Source organism: Nerophis ophidion, linkage group LG02, assembly GCF_033978795.1.
Source record: "Nerophis ophidion isolate RoL-2023_Sa linkage group LG02, RoL_Noph_v1.0, whole genome shotgun sequence".
NCBI lineage: Eukaryota > Metazoa > Chordata > Actinopteri > Syngnathiformes > Syngnathidae > Nerophis > Nerophis ophidion.
In genome coordinates, this window is record NC_084612.1 from 3,121,585 (window position 1) to 3,145,329 (window position 23,745).

The 23,745-nt window shown below is 40.5% G+C and overlaps 1 protein-coding gene across 1 annotated transcript in view; it reads left to right on the top strand.

Moving 5' to 3' along the window:
• Positions 1-729: 729 nt before the first annotated feature.
• The window catches only part of LOC133536041 (AT-rich interactive domain-containing protein 3B-like), a 336,012-nt gene continuing 312,996 nt past the window's right edge, over positions 730-23,745 (top strand). Inside the window, exons 1-2 of the mRNA XM_061876224.1 lie at positions 730-4,882; positions 14,858-15,511. Of these exons, the coding sequence (XP_061732208.1) occupies positions 4,847-4,882; positions 14,858-15,511 (690 nt within the window). The 5' untranslated portion in view covers positions 730-4,846. The remainder of the gene's footprint in view (positions 4,883-14,857; positions 15,512-23,745) is intronic.

Genomic DNA, 23,745 nt, shown 5'->3' on the forward strand with positions numbered 1-23,745 from the left:
AACAGCAAAAGTATTCCTGTCACATATAGAAGATCTTTGACTAGCTTTTTTGCAGTAGGTCCTCAAAATAGAGGGCTATGTCACATAAAGTAGTATTTAAAAACCGCACAGTGTTCCTATCACATATAGAGGCTCTTTGACAACTTTTTTTTTTTTTGCAATAGGTCCTTAAAAACAGCTTTTGTCACATATAGAGGAAAATTTGACTACCTTTTTTTAGTGGGTCTTCAAAAGCTCTTATCATATATAGAGGATCTTTAACGGGCTTTTTTTTCCAGTGTGTCCTTAAAACAGATCCTGTCACAAATAGGATTTTTGACTAGCTTTTTTTTTTGGAGCAGGTCTTCAAAAAGAGCAAAAGTATTCCTGTCAGATAAAAAGGATCTTTGACTAGTTTTTTTGTGGTAGGTCTTCAAAAACAGCAAAAGTATCAAAAGTATTCCTGTCACATGTAGAGGATCTTTGACAAGCTTTTTTTTGCAGTAGGTCCTTAAAACAGAGGGCTATGTCACATATAGAGGATCTTTGAGAGGCTTTTTTTTTTGCAGTAGGTCCTTAAAACAGAGGGCTATGTCACATATAGAGGATCTTTGAGAGGCTTTTTTTTTGCAGTAGGTCCTTAAAACCGAGGGCTATGTCACATATAGAGGATCTTTGACAGGCTTTTGTTGCAGTAGGTCCTTAAACAGAGGGCTATGTCACATATAGAGGATCTTTGACAGGCTTTTGTTGCAGTAGGTCCTTAAAACAGAGGGCTATGTCACATATAGAGAATCTTTGACAGGCTTTTGTTGCAGTAGGTCCTTAAAACAGAGGGCTATGTCACATATAGAGGATCTTTGACAAGCTTTTTTTTGCAGTAGGTCCTTAAAACAGAGGGCTATGTCACGTATAGAGGATCTTTGACAGGCTTTTGTTGCAGTAGGTCCTTTAAACAGAGGGCTATGTCACATATAGAGGATCTTTGAGAATCTTTTTTTTGCAGTAGGTCCTTAAAACAGAGGGCTATGTCACATATAGAGGATCTTTGACAAGCTTTTTTTTGCAGTAGGTCCTTAAAACAGAGGGCTATGTCACGTATAGAGAATCTTTGACAGGCTTTTGTTGCAGTAGGTCCTTTAAACAGAGGGCTATGTCACATATAGAGGATCTTTGAGAATCTTTTTTTTTGCAGTAGGTCCTTAAAACAGAGGGCTATGTCACATGTAGAGGATCTTTGAGAGGCTTTTTTTGCAGTAGGTCCTTAAAACAGAAGGCTATGTCACATATAGAGGATCTTTGAGAGGCTTTTTTTTTTGCAGTAGGTCCTTAAAACAGAGGGCTATGTCACATATAGAGGATCTTTGACAGGCTTTTGTTGCAGTAGGTCCTTAAACAGAGGGCTATGTCACATATAGAGAATCTTTGACAGGCTTTTGTTGCAGTAGGTCCTTAAAACAGAGGGCTATGTCACGTATAGAGGATCTTTGACAAGCTTTTTTTTGCAGTAGGTCCTTAAAACAGAGGGCTATGTCACGTATAGAGGATCTTTGACAGGCTTTTGTTGCAGTAGGTCCTTTAAACAGAGGGCTATGTCACATATAGAGGATCTTTGAGAATCTTTTTTTTTGCAGTAGGTCCTTAAAACAGAGGGCTATGTCACATATAGAGGATCTTTGAGAGGCTTTTTTTGCAGTAGGTCCTTAAAACAGAGGGCTATGTCACATATAGAGGATCTTTGAGAGGCTTTTTTTTTGCAGTAGGTCCTTAAAACAGAGGGCTATGTCACATATAGAGGATCTTTGACAGGCTTTTGTTGCAGTAGGTCCTTAAACAGAGGGCTATGTCACATATAGAGAATCTTTGACAGGCTTTTGTTGCAGTAGGTCCTTAAAACAGAGGGCTATGTCACGTATAGAGGATCTTTGACAGGCTTTTGTTGCAGTAGGTCCTTAAAACAGAGGGCTATGTCACGTATAGAGGATCTTTGACAGGCTTTTGTTGCAGTAGGTCCTTTAAACAGAGGGCTATGTCACATATAGAGGATCTTTGAGAATCTTTTTTTTTGCAGTAGGTCCTTAAAACAGAGGGCTATGTCACATATAGAGGATCTTTGAGAGGCTTTTTTTGCAGTAGGTCCTTAAAACAGAGGGCTATGTCACATACAGAAGATATTGAACTGTTTTTTTGCAGTAGGTCTTTAAAAACAGCAGAGTGCTCCTGTCACATATAGAAGATCTCAGGCTTGTATTTTTGCAATAGGTCTTCAAAAAAATCAGATTTCTCCTGCCACATAGAGGATCTTTGGCTCGCATTTTTGAAGTTGGTCTTCAATAAAACAGCAGCAAGCTCCTGTCACATATAGCAGATCTTTAAGTAGCATTTTAAACTTGGTCATTAAAAGTTTAGAGATTCTTTTGACAAGCTTGTTTTTTTGCAATCGCTACATTTAGATGATCTTTGAAAAGCCTTTTTAATTGGGTCTTCAGAGTGCTTCTATAGAGGATCTTGGGCTAGCATTTTCCCAATAGGTTTTCAAAAACAGCAGAGCGCTTCTGTTATCCTGCATGCAGAGGATCTTTGACAAGGGTTTTTGAAGTGGGTCTTAAAAAACTGCAGCACGCTCCTGTCACATATAGAAGATCTTGGATTAGGATTTTGGCTTTAGGTCTTAAAAATCAACAGGGGGTTCTGTTATATAGACAATCTTTGACTAGTATTTTGAATGGGTCTTCAAAAACAGCAGGGGGCTTCTGTTAGCTAGAGGATATTTGACTAGTGTTTCCGCGGTCGGTCCTTAAAAACTGCAGAATGTGCCTCCCACAGAGGATCTTTGACCAGCTTTTTTGCAGTAAAACCCTAAAAACCGTAGAATGCTCCTGTCACATATAGAGAATCTCGGGGTAGCGTGTTTGCAGTAGTTCTTTTGAAAACAGCAGAGGGCTTCTGTCATACGGAGGATCTTTGACCAGTGTTTTTTTGCAGTATGTCCCCAAAAAACGCAGAACATGCCTCTCCCAGAGGGGTTTGGACATTTTTTTTTTGATTAGTTCCTTATAAAAAAAAGTGGCCTTGCCACATATAGAATATCTTTGACTAGCATTATTTTTTTTTTTACAATATGTTGCTAAAAACAGCAGATAGCTTTTGTCATATAGAGCAGTGGTCCCCAACCTTTTTGTGGCTGCGGACTACAAAGATTTGTCCCACAGACCAGGTGAGTGGGAGGGGCGTTTTATTATTATTATTATTTTTTTTTTTTCCATAAAGTAATACAATCATGTGTGCTTACGGACTGTATCCCTGCAGACTGTATTGATCTATGTTGATATATAATGTATATATTGTGTTTTTTATGTTGATTTAATAATTAAAAAAAAATTACATTTATTTTTTTGTGGTTGGGGACCACTGATATAGAGGATCTTCGTCTACTGTTTTTGTTTAAAAAAAAAGCAGCTCAATCCTGTCACATATGGAGGGGTTTTTGACTCACATTTTTTGCAATAGGTCCTAAAAACAGTCCTCCTGTCATATATAGAGGATCTTTTACTATAATTTTTGCAGTAAATCCACAAAAAAAACATAATTTTATTTGTTTAAACGATCTTTGACAAGTGCTAATGTTAGTGTTAACATGTTACTCTTGTTTTAACTTGTGACATCAATAAAAAATAGTATTGACACTAAATATAAAATGATGCCAGTGAAGACTTTTTAATGTTTCCACCCCCTAGAGCAGTTTTTTTTTTTTTTAAATAGCAACAATTCAAAAATCCTTTATAAATACATGTATTGAATAATACTTCAACAAAATATGAATGTAAGTTCTTAAAGTGTGAAAAGAAATGCAACAATGCAATATTCAGTGTTGACAGCTACATTTTTTGTGGACATGTTCCATAAATATTATTGTTTTTTTGTGAAGAAATGTTTAGAATTAAGTTAATGAATCCAGATGGATCTCTATTACAATCCCCAAAGAGGGCACTTTAAGTTGATGATTACTTCTATGTGTAGAAGTAATTTATAATTGAATCACTTGTTTATTTTTCAACAAGTTTTCAGTTATTTTTTATATCTTTTTTTTCCCAAATAGTTCAAGAAAGACACTACAAATGAGCAATATTTTGCACTTTTATGCAATTTCATAAATCAGAAAATGATGACATAGTGCTGTATTTTACTTCTTTATCTCTTTTTTTCAACCAAAAATGATTTGCTCTGATTAGGGGGTACTTTAATAAAAAAAAATGTTCATCACTAAAAAAAGGTTGAGAACCACAGTCCTAATTTTTGTTATCGAGTGTATTTTTCTCTACGACCACTAGGGGGTAGTAACGTGCTGTGACGAGTTCCCCATGCAGTGTGTCGTGTTATAAACATCTGAATTGGCCAACTTTGCATTGTGGGAGAGTTTTATTATTATTGATAAAGTAAAAGTATGAACGTGTAGTTCGTTGTATTTAACTTATGCTAATAATCACTTGACGAACAAGCTTTGCAATGATGAAATAATAAAAGTATCCGCATTCGTTAAATGATTTCCGAGTTTCATTGAACGCAACGGGGCCATCACACAGGAACTCGGCGTACGCCCTGAACGTCGCACGTAGAGCAACAAATGCCGATTAAATAAATAAATAAAATGAAACAAGGAGAAAAAGAAGACGACGCTGGAGAGGAAAGTACGGTTTGAAAAAACAAAAACAAAAAAAACAGAAAAGCTTGAACTACTTGGTTTTTGCGCGCCTCCCGCCCTTCTTCCGCCTCCCCCGGACGTGCGCGTTCACGCGGAGTGACGCGCGCGCGCGTGTGTTTACAAGTGAGTTTTGAACGAGTGCCAGCAGCGAGGCAGCGAGGAGGCATGGTGGACAACTCAGGCACTAGTAAGGCGCAAATGGTGAGTACTCACTCCCGTCTTCACGCTCCTTCCCCTTTCTGGGAAAAAAAGACGCTTTTTCAGCCAAACGAAACACTGAAAAAAAGACATTTTGTTATCTTTTGACGGCATTAACGCGCGCAGGAGCTCGTTGGAAGGAGGGAGGGGGGAGGGGGGGGGGCGCGCTATTAACTCGCTCATTTAAACGTCACTTGTTATTTTATACCCTTGCAAAGCAGAAATAATAACATTTTCTGCAGTAAAAAATGAATTCCCAAATTTCTCTAATTGAGTTTTAACCGGAAGACTGTTTCTTTTTGACAGTTTTGACGCTCGCTATTCGGGGTCCGTGTGTCGCTTTTTAGCTACTTTCTGCACGCCGAGCGAGCTTTTTCTGCAATATTCCAAACTGTTGCACACACTTTTTAACTTTTTTTTTTTTAACACGGCTCAGCGTGAAGGATTATGACGAGTGACCTGGTTTGGACGTGTAGAGAGCACGACTGCAGAGCATACGTGCGTTTTCTTGCGGATTGTGTGTTTAAAGGCCTACTGAAATGAGATGTTCTTATTTAAACGGGGATAGCAGGTCCATTCTATGTGTCATACTTGATCATTTTGCGATATTGCCATATTTTTTGCTGAAAGGATTTAGTAGAGAACATCCACGATAAAGTTTGCAACTTTCGGTGTTAAGAGAAAAGCCCTGCCTCTACCGGAAGTCGCAGACGATGACGTCACATGTTTGACGGCTCCTCACATATTCACATTGATTTTAATGGGAGCCTCCAACAAAAAGTGCTATTCGGACCGAGAAAACGACAATTTCCCCATTAATTTGAGCGAGGATGAAAGATTCGTGTTTGAGGATATTGATACCGATGGACTAGAAAAAACAAAACTAAAAAATAACTCGATTGCATTGGGACGGATTCCGATGTTTTTAAACACATTTACTAGGTTAATTCTAGGAAATCCCTTATCTTTCTATTGTGTTGCTAGTGTTTTAGTGAGTTTAATAGTACCTGATAGTCGGAAGGGTGTCTCAGGGATGTCGACGGCAGCTATGGACGGCACAAGCTCAGCTTTTCTCCGGTAAGAACTGACTTTTTAACCACAATTTTCTCACCGAAACCTGCTGGTTGACATTTGGTCGGGATCCATGTTCTCTTGACCGCGCTCTGATCCATAGGAAAGTTTCACCTCCAGGAATTTTAAACAAGGAATCACCGTGTGTTTGTGTGGCTAAAGGCTAAAGCTCCCCAACTCCATCTTTCTACTGTGACTTCTCCAATATATATTGAACAGATTGCAAAAGATTCAGCAACACAGATGTCCAAAATACTGTGTAATTATGCCGTTAAAGCAGACGACTTTTAGCTGTGTGTGTGTGCAGCGCTCATACTTCCTAAAAACCTGTGACGTCTTGCGTACACATCATCATTACACAACGTTTCGAAGACGATACTCCCGGGAAATTAAAAATTGCAATTTAGTGAACTAAAAAGCATGTGTTGCAATGTTAATATTTCATCATTGATATATAAACTATCAGACTGCGTGGTGGGTAGTAGTGGGTTTCAGTGGGCCTTTAAAGGCCTACTGAAATGAGATTTTCTTATTCAAACGGGGATAGCAGGTCCATTCTCTGTGTCATACTTGATCATTTCGCGATATTGCCATATTTGAAAGAATATGACGAGTGACCGGGTTTTGAAGTTTGGAGAGCACGACGTGCGTTTTCTTGGGGATTGTGTGTTTATCCAGCCATCCATTTCCTAACGCTTATTCCCCTTGGGGTCGCGGGGGGCGCTGGTGCCTATCTCAGCTGTGGCGTGGAACAAGTCGCCACCTCTTCGCAGGGCCAACACAAATAGACAACATTCACACACTAGGGCCAATTTAGTGTTGCCAATCAACCTATCCCCAGGTGCATGTCTTTGGAAGTGGGAGGAAGCCGGAGTACCCGGAGGGAACCCACCGAGTCACGGGGAGAACATGCAAACTCCACACAGAAAGATCCCGAGCCCGGGATTGAACCCAGGACTACTCAGGACCTTCGTATTGTGAGGCAGACGCACTAACCCAGGGGTGTCAAACTCATTTTAGGTCGGGGGGGCCACATGGAGAAAAATCTACTACCAAATGGGCCGGACTGGTAAAATCATGGCACGATAACTTGAAAATAAGGACAACTTCAGCTTGTTTTCTTTGTTTAAAAATAGAACAAGCACATTCTGAAAATGTACAAATCATATTGTTGTTGTTTTTTTTTTTACACGTACATGTTGCGGTTAATAGTATTCTATCTTTATTTGTTGTTATTTATATTTTCTGAATAAATTATGTGATAATGTTCATCAGTAAACTCCATCCGTCCATCCATCTTCTTCCGCTTATCCGAGGTCGGGTCGCGGGGGCAGCAGCCTAAGCAGGGAAGCCCAGACTTCCCTCTCCCGAAGCCACTTCGTCTAGCTCTTCCCGGGGGATCCCGAGGCGTTCCCAGGCCAGCCGGGAGACATAGTCTTCCCAACGTGTCCTGGGTCTTCCCCGTGGCCTCCTACCGGTTGGACGTGCCCTAAACACCTCCCTAGGGAGGCGTTCGGGTGGCATCCTGACCAGATGCCCGAACCACCTCATCTGGCTCCTCTCGATGTGAAGGAGCAGCGGCTTTACTTTGAGTTCCTCCCGGATGGCAGAGCTTCTCACCCTATCTCTAAGGGAGAGACCTGCCACACGGCGGAGGAAACTAATTTCGGCCGCTTGTACCCGTGATCTTATCCTTTCGGTCATGACCCAAAGCTCATGACCATAGGTGAGGATGGGAACGTAGATCGACCGGTAAATTGAGAGCTTTGCCTTCCGGCTCAGCTCCTTCTTCACCACAACGGATCGGTACAACGTCCGCATTACTGAAGACGCCGCACCGATCCGCCTGTCGATCTCACGATCCACTCTTCCCTCATTCGTGAAAGAGACTCCTAGGTACTTGAACTCCTCCACTTGGGGCAGGGTCTCCTCCCCAACCCGGAGATGGCACTCCACCCTTTTCCGGGAGAGAACCATGGACTCTGACTTGGAGGTGCTGATTCTCATTCCGGTCGCTTCACACTCGGCTGCGAACCGATCCAGTGAGAGCTGAAGATCCCGGTCAGATGAAGCCAACAGGACCACATCGTCTACAAAAAGCAGAGACCTAATCCCGCGGTCACCAAACCGGAACCCCTCAACGCCTTGACTGCGCCTAGAAATTCTGTCCATAAAAGTTATGAACAGAATCGGTGACAAAGGGCAATTTGTGGTGGACTCTCCTATTTCTGGGGCTGAGGTTGCTGAGGTAGTTAAAAAGCTCCTCGGTGGCAAGGCCCCGGGGGTGGATGAGATCCGCCCGGAGTTCCTTAAGGCTCTGGATGCTGTGGGGCTGTCTTGGTTGACAAGACTCTGCAGCATCGCGTGGACATCGGGGGCGGTACCTCTGGATTGACAGACCGGGGTGGTGGTCCCTCTCTTTAAGAAGGGGACCGGATGGTGTGTTCCAACTATCATGGGATCACACTCCTCAGCCTTCCCGGTAAGGTTTATTCAGGTGTACTGGAGAGGAGGCTACGCCGGATAGTCGAACCTCGGATTCAGGAGGAACAGTGTGGTTTTCGTCCTGGTCGTGGAACTGTGGACCAGCTCTATACTCTCGGCAGGGTTCTTGAGGGTGCATGGGAGTTTGCCCAACCAGTCTACATGTGCTTTGTGGACTTGGAGAAGGCATTCGACCGTGTCCCTCAAAGTCCTGTGGGGAGTGCTCAGAGAGTATGGGGTATCGGACTGTCTTATTATGGCGGTCCGATCCCTGTATGATCAGTGTCAGAGCTTGGTCCGCATTGCTGGCAGTAAGTCGGACACGTTTCCAGTGAGGGTTGGACTCCGCCAAGGCTGCCCTTTGTCACCGATCAGTAAACTCTTTGGTGATAATTTTCTATCTATCAAGATAAAAAAAAGATATCACAATCTAATTACAGTATGTTATTTATGTAATTTGATCATTTTCATCAACCGAGGCACTAACATTGTCATTGTAGGTAGGAACATATTTATTTTGTCAAGAAATCTTGGCAAGGCATGAGGTAAACAAACATAAACTATGGCGTGGAACAAACACGAAACTGTGGCATCAAACAAACAGCATAAACTATGGTGTGGAAAAAACACAAAACTGTGGCATGAAGCAGCATAAACTATGGCGTGGAACGAACACGAAACTGTGGCACCAAACAAACAGCATAAACTATGGCGTGGGAAAAAACACAAAACTGTGGCATGAAACAAACAGCATAAACTATGGCGTGGAACAAACACGAAACTGTCCTTAAATAAACCAGATTTACGTGGACACGGCATTAATCGAACAACATGAACTATGGTATCGCATGAAAACAAGCAAATGACGCCAGGTCGACTGACTGGCAAACGCAGGCTTAAATTATATGTCATGATTATAGCCAGGTGAGCGTCCCTAACAAGGGGCAGGTGAACCTAATATGCAACCATGGGAACCAAAACAAACAAGTTGTCAAACAGGAACTAAAAAGAGTCCAAAACTACCAGAACATAACAAAAACATGATCTGGACCACAGGTCATGACAAACATCATGTGGTTTATTTTGTACATATTTAGCATCATCTACAGAGATACAAATAATTGCTTTTGGGACATCCAGTGGACACATTTAGAACAGCAGTTTCTTTCATTCAAAAATTTCAGGTTAATTTTCATACTTAGCAAATTCATCCCGTGGGCCGGATGAAACCTGTTCGCGGGCCGTACGTTTGACACCCCTGCACTAACCCCTCTGTCATCGTGAAGCCCTATTGTGTGTTTAAACGGTGCCAAATAATATTAAATAGTCCAAAAAACAGGTCGTAGTAGTTGCCGAATACTTTTAGAGTCAGTTTCCCCTTGACACGTTTTCTTTTTTTATGCTTAGACGCTGAAAAAAACAGCATTTCAACAAGTTTTAAAGGGAAATGCTCATATTCTCAATGCACTTCTGCCCTGTCAGTGCTTTTCAATGGGATGTATATTGTTCTCACGCCCCCCCCCCCCCCTAAAATGGAATACAATGGAAAACCATATATTTGTTTATTTATTCATCCGTACAAACCACTCTTTTAGTTGCAGGCACTCAAGCCGAACACTTGTGTATTGTTTTCTCACCCCCCCCGCCCCCCCTCCCTCTCCAAACTGGATTATGATGTAAAACCCAATAATATCAGTCATTTATTTATCAGTACAAACCACTCTTTGACTACATTCACACTGCAGGCCTGAGTGGCCCAAATTGGATTTTTTCGAAACCTTATTTTTTCCAGCTCACTTTTTACACTGCAAGTGAAATATGATCTTTATCAGGCTCCAGTGTACCAGGAAAATATGATGCTTTTTGTGTTTGTTAGAAACTTTAGGTCTGAAGCATCGTCGGCACGATAACAAATGTCAATAAGACACACGGGCACGAGTTAATAAAATAATAAATATACAAACAACCGGTATAGCTCGGTTGGTAGGTTGCCAGCAACTTGAGGGTTGCAGGTTCGATTCCCGCTTCCGCCATCCTAGTCACTGCCGTTGTGTCCTTGGGCAAGACACTTTACCCACCTGCTCCCAGTGCCACCCACACTGGTTTAAATGTAACTTAAATATTTGGGTTTCACTATGTAAAGCGCTTTGAGTCACTAGAGAAAAGCGCTATATAAATATAATTCACTAATTCACTTCACCACTATTCGTTAGCTAAAATGTTTATAATTAATGGAGTCTAATAGATTTTAGAAAATTCCAGGAGTTAATAATTAATGAACACCATTTTCCGGACCATAGTTGATCAAAAAGTAGTTTGAAATGGCACTGTGTCATACGCTTAGCAAACATATTTTGTTTCTAAAGTGGGATTCTTTTAGAGAAGATACCAACAGAACTTGGTATCCAAAAATTATTTTCCGAAAACCAAACGGATGTTTGTAGATCATTCTGGCATATGTGTTGATAAATAAAAATATTCAATATCGAGCTTCTTCTGGGAGGCAAAACTTCTGTCTCAAATAAAATTCCTAATAAAACTATAACACGACATTGCATGCAAATAAATAAACTTCAACAGTGGAGATGAATAAAGTACAAACTTCAGTCTTAAACAAAATAGTATAACAAATAACTTAGATATTGGGTTTCACTATGTAAAGCGCTATGTAAAGCGCTTTGAGTCACTAGAGAAAAGCGCTATATAAATATAATTCACTTCACTTCATAAAAATGTAGCATTGAGAGGTTTCTATGGCTTTAGTCAGTGGATAAAACACTTGTTTTCTACTGTGCTTCTTTATCATCATGCAAGGTACCTTGTGAGGGATTCAAACCCTACCAACCATATCACAAACACTATATATATGTATATATATATATATATATATATATATATATATATATATATATATATATATATATATATATATATATATATATATGTGTATATATATGTATATGTGTGTGTATATATATATATGTATATGTCGGTGTGCAATCTCCTGATGATTGAGGGAACCCCTCATGAAACAGTTCTGTAGAGATGAAGTAGTCTTGTGATTTTTCCCACACATACATATATATATATATATATATATATATATATATATATATATATCTATATCCAGTCATACGTTATATTACTTTCATTTACAAAACCCAAAACCAGTGGAGTTGGCACGTTGTGTAAATGGTAAATAAAAACAAAATACAATGATTTGCAAATCATTATCAACTTGCATTCAATTGAATAAAAATAAAATGTTCTTATTTTTTGCAAATATTAGCTTATTTGGAATTTGATGCCTGCAACATATTTTAAAAAAGCGGACACAAGTGGCAAAAAAGACCTGATAAAGATGAGGAATGCTCATCAAACACTTATTTGGAAGATCCCACAGGTGAACAGGCTAATTGGGAACAGGTGGCTGCCATGATTGGGTATAAAAGCAGCTTCCATGAAATGCTCACTCATTCACAAACAAGGATGAGACGAGGGTCACCACTTTGTGAACAAATGCGTGAGCAAATTGTCCAACAGTTGAATAACAACATTTCTCGACGAGCCATTGCAAGGAATTACCATCAAAAGGTTGAGATAATCTGGAGAAATTAACTGCATGTAAGCGATGATATTACGGACCTTCAAGCCCTGCATCAAAACCGACATCGGTGTGTAAAGGATATCACCACATTGGCTCAAGAACACTTTAGAACTACAGTTCGTTGCTACATCTGTAAGTGCAATTGGAAACTCGACAATACAAAGTGAAAGGCATTTATCAACTACACCCAGAAACGCCGCTGGCTTTACTGGGCCCGAGCTCATCTAAGATGAACTGATGCAAAGTGGAAAAGTGTTATGTGGTCTGACGAGGTAATGATTTGCAAAAAAAAAAAAACGTGTTTCTCAGTTGGAACATTAAATGTCTATTCAATTGAATATAATTTGGAAAGGATTTGCAAATCATTGTATTCTGTTTTTATTTACCATTTACACAACGTGCCAACTTCACTGGTTTTGTAGTTTCATGTAAACCTCGCCCATTTTTAAAGGTGTGGCGACCATATCTATGGTGGTGGCGCCTTGTATTTAATTTTTTAGTAGCCTTGTATTTCATTTTGTCGCGTCTTGCTTGTTCATTTACGAAATTCGATCACCTTTGTTTTCACTTTATCGAACTGCGCATGCAAGTGATGTTGAGGCCACATTGTGGCCTGTGCGTGTTTACATTGGAGTCTGATAAAGATCACATTTTACTTGCAGTGTAAACCGTCAGCTGAAAGAATAAATCATGACTAATATTATCGGGTTTTTCATGGTATTTCCACCACACTTTTCAGCGGGAGTTGTTGTGTTCTTTTTCTTGTAAACCGATTAATTACCTCCACTTGGCTTGATGCTGCAATAAGGTTGTTGTGCTGCAGTCTTTTTTTTTTTTTTTTTAACAAACTTTGCACTGTGCAGTCATTTGTTCCACTTTTGTTGCCACAAAACCAAACCACTGACAACACTTTTCTTTTCTTTGGAACAAACGTCTCCTTTGCGTTAGCATTAGCCATGTTTTGCTCGAGGTGGGCAAAAAATATGCTGGAACAGGAGGAGGAAAAAAAACGTATTTGAATAAAAAACTAGAGTTTGTTGGACTAAATCCCCTTGACTGGAGCGTTGGTGCATAGTTGAACTTAAAGAAAAAGCATGGGCAGCAACACTTGTGTCCTTCTTATAATTTTAATACAAACAGCACTGGCGCGAGCAAAAGACAAACCTGTGTCGACAAGGTCTTTGTCGGTGTGCAATTTTTTTAACAGGGGGTCCATCCATCCATCCTTTTTCTACCGCATGTCCCTAGGAAGGTCAATCAATTGATATAATAAATCAAGAACAACTTCAAAAATGAAAGTGCACAAATAATAGACACAATAGAAAATTGTACAAAATACTTAGCACAGTATCATAAGAAAATAAAGTAATAAACAATTTTATAAAAAAATTATTACAAATAAAAAAGTAATAAAAAATTGGTAATAAAAAAATAGTAAAAAAAATATAAGTTTTTCGTTGCAAACTACTAAAAAAACAGCGCCTCTGCTGCATTTTGCAGTTGGACTTGCAGAAAAGGTGACGCTATGTACTTTGGCTTTATCAAAAACCAATGCGTGATTAATAATTGACTTTAATAAAGTCACTAGTTGCAAAGTTTGCCATAAAAAGTAGTTCATAATGAGAAAAGACAATGAGCTTGATGTGTATAGTTGGGGTTAAAGGCCTACTGAAATGAGATTTTCTTATTTAAACGGGGATAGCAGGTCCATTCTATGTGTCATGCGTGATCCTTTCGCGATATTGCCATATTTTGGCTGGAAGGATTTAGTAGAGAACATCGACGATAAAGTTCGCAACTTTTGGTCGCTAATAAAAAAGCCTTGCCTGTACCGGAAGTAGCAGACGATGTGCGCGTGACATCACGGGTTGTGGAGCTCCTCACATTGGTTATAATTATAGCCACCAGCAACAAGAGCGATTCGGACCGAGAAAGCGACGATTTCCCCATGTATTTGAGCGAGGATGAAAGATTCGTGGATGAGGAAAGTTAGAGTGAAGCACTAAAATAAAAAATATTAAAAAAAAAAAAAGGCGATGGCTCCAGCCGACGTAGTGGGAGCGATTCAGATAATAGACACATTTACTAGGATAATTCTGGAAAATCCCTTATCTGCTTATTGTGTTAATAGTGTTTTAGTGAGATTATAAAGTCATACCTGAAAGTCGGAGGGCTGCGGTGACCGCCAGTGTCTCTGAGGCAAAATGGAGGAGCCAAGATCACAGCTGCCTTTTTGACAGCTGCTGCAGGAGGAGGTCGCATAATCCGCCGACTTAATATCACAATTTTCCCATCCAAAAACTTGCTGGGTGACGTAGAGAAACATGTTCGCTTGACCGCTCTGTGTTAAAGTTTCACAACAAACAAACTGTGTTTCGGTTGCTAAAGGCAGCTGCAATCCACCGCTTTCCAGCAACAGCATTCTTCTTTATAGTCTCCATTATTAATTGAACAAATTGCAAATGATTCAGCAACACAGATGTCCAAATTACTGTGTAATTATGCGATAAAAACAGACTACTTTTAGCCGTAAATGGTGCCGCTCCAACCAAAAACGTCACAAGCACGCGTCAACATAAGCGTCATCATTTCGCGACGTTTTCAACAGGACACCTCGCGGGAAATTTAAAATTGTAATTTAGTAAACTAAAAAGGCCGTATTGGCATTAATATTTCATCATTGATATATAAACTATCAGACTGCGTGGTTGGTAGTAGTGGCTTTCAGTAGGCCTTTAAAGTGAAATGTTTTAGTTGATGTGGATAAATAGGGTATCTGATGACAAGGTTTGAGCGCCCATGTCTCCCGCCCGCAGCCCAGCATGTCTCAGGAGGCCGGCGTAGCCTTTCCTCAGAGCTCCTCCACAGGGGGCATGAAGCTGGAGGCGGTGATGGAGCAACTCCAGCGCCAGCAGCAGGCGCGACTAGAAATGGAGCGCAAGGAGAGGAAGCTGCGAGAGGCCCACATCATGTACGCCCAGCAGGTGGCCGCCCAGCAGGCCATCCTGGCGGCCGCCCGGGCTTCCGGGGCCAACTTCATGGGCAAGGGTCTGGCAGTGGGGGCGATGCCCGGGGGCGGCGGCGGCGGCGGCGCGCCACCCCCCCGCGTGTCCAACCAGAGCAGCGTGGACTCTGAGAAGGAGGAGGACGACGACCGGGGTCGAGATTCGGCCGACGAGGACGACGACAACGAGATGATGGACGGCGACGAGCGCAGCGACGAGGAGGAGGGCGGCGCCGGCGGGCTGGAGTTCCTCCGCAAGCAGACGCTGGCGCTGCAGCAGAGCGCCGCCCGCATCCAGCAGGCCCGCCCTTACGGCAGCTTTGCCGCGTCGGCGCCCCAGAGGCCGCCGTCCCCGCCCATCCGAGTCAAGCAGGAGCCCGACGAGGGGCTGTCGCCCGCGGGGGCCCACCCTGCTACCTCCCCCAACGGCCAGGCGGACTGGAGCTTTGACGACCACTTCAGACAGGTCAGTTTCCTCCTCTTATGACATCACTTCCTGTCTGATTACCTGTCATACTAAAGTCCGCCAGTGCTCCCGGGAAAATGTCCACATTTTCTCAAACTGTGGTATGTGTACCACCAATGGTACGCAGGCTCCATCTAGCGGTACGCCCGAGAAGCAATTAATTAAATATTCAAACACAGTGTTACTGTTCAAAGCACATGTATATAAATAAATAAAGTACTATCTATCTATCTATCTATCTATCTATGTAATGCTACTGTGGCCAAAATATAAAAAACGTACTTGTCAAATAAAACCTCTACCTTATTTTTACTGAATACTTAGGCTGACTACGCTACTGTATTTGAATGTTATTCATTATGGTGGCACTTGAGAGCCAAGTATTTGAGAACCACTGCTATAGAATGTTTGTACAAAAACAATGGTTTTATAAAGTAATGCAATACAAATGTACAGAATTGTGCTTGAGCTGCCTCTCCGTCAAACACACCATCAGCAGCTTCTCCACATTTTCATGGATACATTTCCGCCGTTTAGACTTTATTTCAACGTCGTTGGCTGACGTCGGACTCATTCTCCTTCAGCGTGGTGCAGGCTAGCAGTGATGAGCCACATGCTCGGCCATGTTTTTGATGATTTCTTTCTTTAATTTCCTGAATATCATTCACTCCTTAATTTCAGCACTGTCCTACACACTCGCTTTCTTCCTTTCCATGCTTATGTATATCTTTAGCTTTAAACTAATGCTCGTGAGTACGAGCGGGTGCATAACAATTACTTGAAAGGCGGCTCCAATTACGAAAAACTTGTATCCGAGGTACCACTGTTTTAAATGTTTTTTTTTTTAAAAACTTGAACAACTTTTTTGTCTTTGGAGAAAAAACATGCAAAGATGAGATGACATAAATGTTCTTTAACCATGTCTGAGTGGACCTACTGACCGTTTAAATGTTGCTGCTGCTACAAACACAATTACTTACGTTACATTTGAGTCACTTTTTGAATTTTTTTCCAGATAGGTATGTAGTAGCGGTGTCAAAAAAATTGATTTTCAAATTAGGGCTGCAACTGACGATTTTTCTAATAGCCGATTTGTCAACAATTATCTTATTGATGAGTTAGATTGTAAAGCGTACACATTGAATGGCTCTAATTTTCCCATTGACTTGTAAATCAATCGTCAATGATCAATCAATCAATCAATGTTTATTTATATAGCCCCAAATCACAAATGTCTCAAAGGACTGCACAAATCATTACGACTACAACATCCTCGGAAGAACCCACAAAAGGGCAAGGAAAACTCACACCCAGTGGGCAGGGAGAATTCACATCCAGTGGGACGCCAGTGACAATGCTGACTATGAGAAACCTTGGAGAGGACCTCAGATGTGGGCAACCCCCCCCCTCTAGGGGACCGAAAGCAATGGATGTCGAGCGGGTCTAACATGATACTGTGAAAGTTCAATCCATAGTGGCTCCAAGACAGCAGTGAGAGTCCCGTCCACAGGAAACCATCTCAAGCGGATCAGCAGCGTAGAGATGTCCCCAACCGATACAGGCGAGCGGTCCATCCTGGGTCCCGACTCTGGACAGTCAGTACTTCATCCATGGTCATCGGACCGGACCCCCTCCACAAGGGAGGGGGGGACATAGGAGAAAGAAAAGAAGCGGCAGATCAACTGGTCTAAAAAGGAGGTCTATTTAAAGGCTAGAGTATACAGATGAGTTTTAAGATGAGACTTAAATGCTTAAATGGTGCTTAAGTTATCTTAGGCATGTGCTTACTAACAACACATATGACTAATTAATGCATTAATATTTATCTAGAGCAGGGCTCACTAACGCGACGCCCGCGGGCACCAGGTCGCCCGTAAGGACCAGATGAGTGGCCCACTGGCCTGTTCTAAAAATAGCTCAAATAGCAGCACTTACCAGTGAGCTGCCTGTATTTTTTTAATTTTATTTATTTACTAGCAAGCTGGTCTGGCTTTGCTCGACATTTTTAATTCCAAGAGAGACAAAACTCAAATAGAATTTGAAAATCCAAGAAAATATTTTAAAGACTTGGTCTTCACTTGTTTAAATAAATGCATTTATTTTTTTACTTTGCTTTTTATAACATTCAGAAAGACAATTTTAGAGAAAAAATACAACCTTAAAAAGGATTTTAGGATTTCTAAACACATACCTTTTTACCTTTTAAAACTCCTTCCTCTTCTTTCCTGACAATTTAAATCAATGTTTGGATAAAATTATTGTAAAGAATAATACATACATTTTAATTTAATTCTTCATTTTAGCTTCTGTTTTTTCGACGAAGAATATTGGTGAAATATTTCTTCAAAATTATTATGATTAAAATTAAAAAAAAATTATTCTGGCAAATCTAGAAAATCTTTAGAATCAAATTTGAATCTTATTTCAAAGTCTTTTGAATTTCTTGAAATTTTTGTTCTGGAAAATCTGGAAGAAATAATGATTTGACTTTGTTAGAAATATAGCTTGGTCCAATTTGTTATATATTCTAACAAACCTATTTGAAACATGTCGTCAAAATTCTAAAATTAATCTCAATCAGGAAAAATTACTAATGATGTTGCATAAATTATTTTTTCAATTTTTTCAAAAAGTTTCGAATTAGCTAGTATTTCTCTTCTTTTTTTCGGGTGAATTTTGAATTTTAAAGAGTCGAAATTGAAGATAAACTATGTTTCAAAATTAAATTTTCATTTTTTTTCCTATTTTCTCCTCTTTTAAACCCTTCAATTAAATGTTTTTTTTTCATCATTTATTCTCTACAAAAAATCTTCCGTAAAAGGAAAAAAATGACGGAATGACAGATAGAAATACCCATTTTCGTGTGTGTATATATATATATATATATATATATATATATATATATATATATATATATATATATTTTTTTTTAAATTATTATTATCTTTTTTTTATTAAAGGTAAATTGAGCAAATTGGCTATTTCTGGCAATTTATATTTAAGTGTGTATCAAACTGGTAGCCCTTCGCATTAGTCAGTACCCAAGAAGTAGCTCTTAGTTTCAAAAAGGTTGGTGACCCCTGTTCTATATGTTATAGTTATTTGAATGACTCTTACCATAATATGTTAGGTTAACATACCAGACACCTTCTTAGTTGGTTATTTATGCCTCATATAACTTACACTTTTTCAGCCCGTTGTTTACTATTTTTTATTTATTTTAAATTGCCTTTCAAATGTCTATTCTTGGTGTTGGGTTTTATCGAATACATTTCCCTGAAAAATGCGATTTTTTTCTCCAGTGTATATGTTTTTTTCCTTCTTTATTATGCATTTTCGGCAGGTGCGACTTATACTCGGAAAAATGCGGTATGTTTATATTATTGATGTTGTAAATACAGTTATTTATATACAGTATGTAGAAAGGGTGGTCCTAAAGAGGTAGTCATTTTGCAGCGGTCTCAAGAAGGTACCAAATGCGGGAATATGTGCGTGTGTGTTGTCCTATTGACTGTGCTGGGATATGCGCGACACAAAAAATGCGAATGGAATCAAAAGCAAGAATCCCCCCAGCCCCCAAGGAACATGGCGGATTAAACAAGATCAAATGTTTGCTTCCTCTGTGTGGAACTAAAGTCGCTGTCAGCGCTTTTTTTTTTTTTTTTGCAGACATTTTTATTCCTGTTCTGCGAGTCTTTCGAGGCTTCGCAGACCGATGGTGGTGTGTGTATGTGTGTGTGTGTGTGTGTGTGTGTGTGGGGCGGGGGGGTCTCTCTGTGGTGACGTAACCGTCAGTTGTCAGGCCTCTTTCGGGTTGCTCTTCACAGCGGCGCCACTTCCCCAACGTGTGTGTTGCTTTGACCCACAATTGGCTTTTGTGGCAAAAAAAAATCCGCTTAAGTGAGTCCTGGCAGAGGGCCAGGCTTGTGCGCAAAGTGTGTGTGTGTGTGTGTGTGTGTGTGTGTGTGTGTGTGTGTGTGTGTGTGTCTCTCGCTCTCGGCGCTTGGCTCAGACTCAGTTTTGGCCGGGATCTTGGTATTCAAGTCAGCAGGGCCCGCCGTGGGTGGTTGGCCCGGGTCAGCGTGAGGATTTTGGGTGGGAAGGTAGCACAGTAGCAGCTTATTCCGTTCCGAGCCCCCCCCCCGCACCTCCCACTAGAGTTTCGGCTGTGTGCCAAGTGCACTTTCCCTTCAAGATAAATATTGCCTCAGCACAATGTTACAGGACGCTGGAATGCTAACTTGGAAGCGGGCCGAGCTCCACGCGGTTCAGCGGCAGTAGTAGAGGAGGAGAAGTGCGGTAACCGAGCTGCCGTCACGTGTCTGGCTTTTATTATGCTCTGTATTTGACGCCAAAATATCTTCCGGGCGGCGCTGCCAAATGTTAAGTTGGGCTGCAAGGACGCGCGCACGACGATGCTGATGCGATGGAAAGTTAAAAGTAGGAGTAGTTGTAGTATTACCTCTGCCAACTCCGATGAAGTGTTTGTCATGTTGTTGTTGCGCATTTCCGAAAATGCAAAAACAAAAATATTGGCTCACACGATTATGTCGTAGTTCTGGGATTTCTTTCCACTTTTCAAATTTTTTTTAAAGGTGAACTGCATTCTTTTATTTATTTATTTAAAATAAATGAAGAATCACAACTTTATCTTTTTGAAGCTGAACATACTGAGGATGACCTACTTTTTCTCGAAGCGAGCAAGAATGAAGGGTGAGACATATATTTAGCGCCAAATGTCTTCCGGGCGGCGCTGCCAAATGTTAAATTGGGCTGCAAGGAAGCGCGCACGATGACGCTGATGCGATGGAAAGCTAAAAGGAGGAGGAGTAGTTGTAGTATTACCTCTGCCAAGTCCGATGACGTGTTTGTCATTTTGTTGTTGCGCGTTTCCGAAAATGCAAAAACTCAAATATTGGCTCACACGATTGTCGTAGATCTGGGATTTTCTTTCCACTTTTCCCCTTTTTTTAAAGGTGAACTGCATTTTTTTATTTTTTTATTTAAAATAAATGAAGAATCACAACTTTATCTTTTTGAAGCTGAACATACTGAGGATGACCTACTTTTTCTTGAAGCGAGCATGAAGGAAGGGTGAGACATATATTTAGCGCCAAATGTCTTCCAGGCGGCGCTGCCAAATGTTAAATTGGGCTGCAAGGAAGCGCGCACGACGACGCTGATGCGATGGAAAGTTAAAAGTAGGAGTAGTTGTAGTATTACCTCTGCCAAGTCCGATGACGTGTTTGTCATGTTGTTGTTGCGCGTTTCCAAAAATGCAAAAACACAAATATTGGCTCACATGATTATGTCGTAGATCTGGGATTTTCTTTCCACTTTTCAAATTTTTTTAAAGGTGAACTGCATTCTTTTATTTATTTATTTCAAATAAATGAAGAATCACAACTTTATCTTTTTGAAGCTGAACATACTGAGGATGACCTACTTTTTCTCGAAGCGAGCATGAAGGAAGGGTGAGACATATATTTAGCGCCAAATGTCTTCCGGGCGGCGCTGCCAAATGTTAAATTGGACTCCAAGGAAGCGCGCACGACGACGCTGATGCGATGGAAAGCTAAAAGTAGGAGGAGTAGTTGTAGTATTAACTCTGCCAAGTCCGATGACGTGTTTGTCATGTTGTTGTTGCGCGTTTCCGAAAGTGCAAAAACACAAATATTGGCTCACACGATTATGTCGTAGATCTGGGATTTTCTTTCCACTTTTCCCCTTTTTTTAAAGGTGAACTGCATTTTTTTATTTATTTATTTAAAATAAATGAAGAATCACAACTTTATCTTTTTGAAGCTGAACATACTGAGGATGACCTACTTTTTCTCGAAGCGAGCGTGAAGGAAGGGTGAGACATATATTTAGCGCCAAATGTCTTCCAGGCGGCGCTGCCAAATGTTAAATTGGGCTGCGAGGAAGCGCGCACAACGACGCTGATGCGATGGAAAGGTAAAAGTAGGAGGAGTAGTTGTAGTATTACCTCTGCCAAGTCCGATGACGTGTTTGTCATGTTGTTGTTGCGCGTTTCCGAAAATGCAAAAACACAAATATTGGCTCACACGATTATGTCGTAGATCTGGGATTTTCTTTCCACTTCCATCCATCCATCCATCCATCCATTTTCTACCGCTTATTCCCTTTCGGGATCGCGGGGGGCGCTGGCGCCTATCTCAGCTACAATCGGGCGGAAGGCGGGGTACACCCTGGACAAGTCGCCACCTCATCGCAGGGCAAACACAGATAGACAGACAACATTCACACTCACATTCACACACTAGGGCCAATTTAGTGTTGCCAATCAACTTATCCCCAGGTGCATGTCTTTCCACTTTTCAAATTTTTTTAAACGTGAACTGCATTCTTTTATTTATTTATTTTGAATAAATGAAGAATCACATCTTTATCTTTTTGAAGCTGAACATACTGAGGATGACCTACTTTTTCTCGAAGCGAGCATGAAGGAAGGGTGAGACATATATTTAGCGCCAAATGTCTTCCGGGCGGCGCTGCCAAATATTAAATTGGACTGCAAGGAAGCGCGCACGACGACGCTGATGCGATGGAAAGCTAAAAGTAGGAGGAGTAGTTGTAGTATTAACTCTGCCAAGTCCGATGACGTGTTTGTCATGTTGTTGTTGCAAAAACACAAATATTGGCTCACACGATTATGTCGTAGATCTGGGATTTTCTTTCCACATTTCAAATTTTTTTAAAGGTGAACTGCATTCTTGTATTAATTTATTTAAAATAAATGAAGAATCACAACTTTATCTTTTTGAAGCTGAACATACTGAGGATGACCTACTTTTTCTCGAAGCGAGCATGAAGGAAGGGTGAGACATATATTTAGCGCCAAATGTCTTCCGGGCGGTTCTGCCAAATGCTAAATTGAGCTGTGAGGACGCGGTCGGCCTGATGCAATGGAAAGCTAAAAGTATGAGGGAGTAGTTGTAGTATTACCTCTGCCAAGTCCGATGACGTGTTTGTCATGTTGTTGTTGCAAAAACACAAATATTGGCTCACACGATTACGTCGTAGATCTGGGATTTTTTTTCCACTTTTCCCCTTTTTTTTTTGAAAGTGAACTGCATTATTTTATTTATTTATTTCAAATAAATGAATAATCACAACTTCATCTACAAATAGTCGCTAATACAATATCTTTTGTTAACTTTTTCCAACAGATGTTTAGACAGATTTGGGGGTCACTTTTTTAACCTTTCCAGGTGGATATAATTGTTTAGATTTTTTTGTCGCGTTAAATTACCTGAAACTACAAATAGTCGCTAATCCTATATCGTTTAAAAAAAAAAAAAAAAAATCTGCTTTTGTTAACATTTTCTAATGGCTTTTTAGACAAATTGTGGGTCACTCTTTTACCTTTCCAAGTGCATATTTAGACATTTTTATAAATGAATTCCAATAAAGTGCTTTTTGTAACATTTCAAGATGCCTATTTAGACATTTTTGTTAACAATTTAGACATATAATTGTTAAAAATTGTTTGTTCCGTTTAAATTTACTGAAATTACTAATAAAGTAGCTAATCCAAAACCTTAAAAAAATATATATATATTTTTTGTTTTTGTTAACATTTTCTAATGGATATTTACACAGATTTTGGGTCACTTTTTTAACCTTTCCAGATATAAATATTAATTAATTAATTCATTCATTCATTCATTCATTCTTTGGCATTAGTTAACATTTTCTAATGGACCTTAGACCAATTTTGGGTCACTATTTTTAACATTTCATGATAGCTATAAGACAATTTTGTTAACAATCTAGACATATAATTGTTTAACATTTTGTCCCGTTAAATTACCTGAAACTACAAATAAAGTCGCTTATCCAATATTTAAACATCCATCCCATCCATCCATTTCCTACCGCTTATTCCCTTTCGGGGTGGCGGGGGGCGCTGGCGCTTATCTCAGCTACAATCGGGCGGAAGGCGGGGTACACCCTGGACAAGTCGCCACCTCATCGCAGGGCCAACACAGATAGACAGACAACATTCACACTCACATTCACACACTAGGGCCAATTTAGTGTTGCCAATCAACCTATCCCCAGGTGCATGTCTTTGGAAGTGGGAGGAAGCCGGAGTACCCGGAGGGAACCCACGCATTCACGGGGAGAACATGCAAACTCCACACAGAAAGATCCCGAGCCTGGATTTGAACCCAGGACTGCAGGACCTTCGTATTGTGAGGCAGACG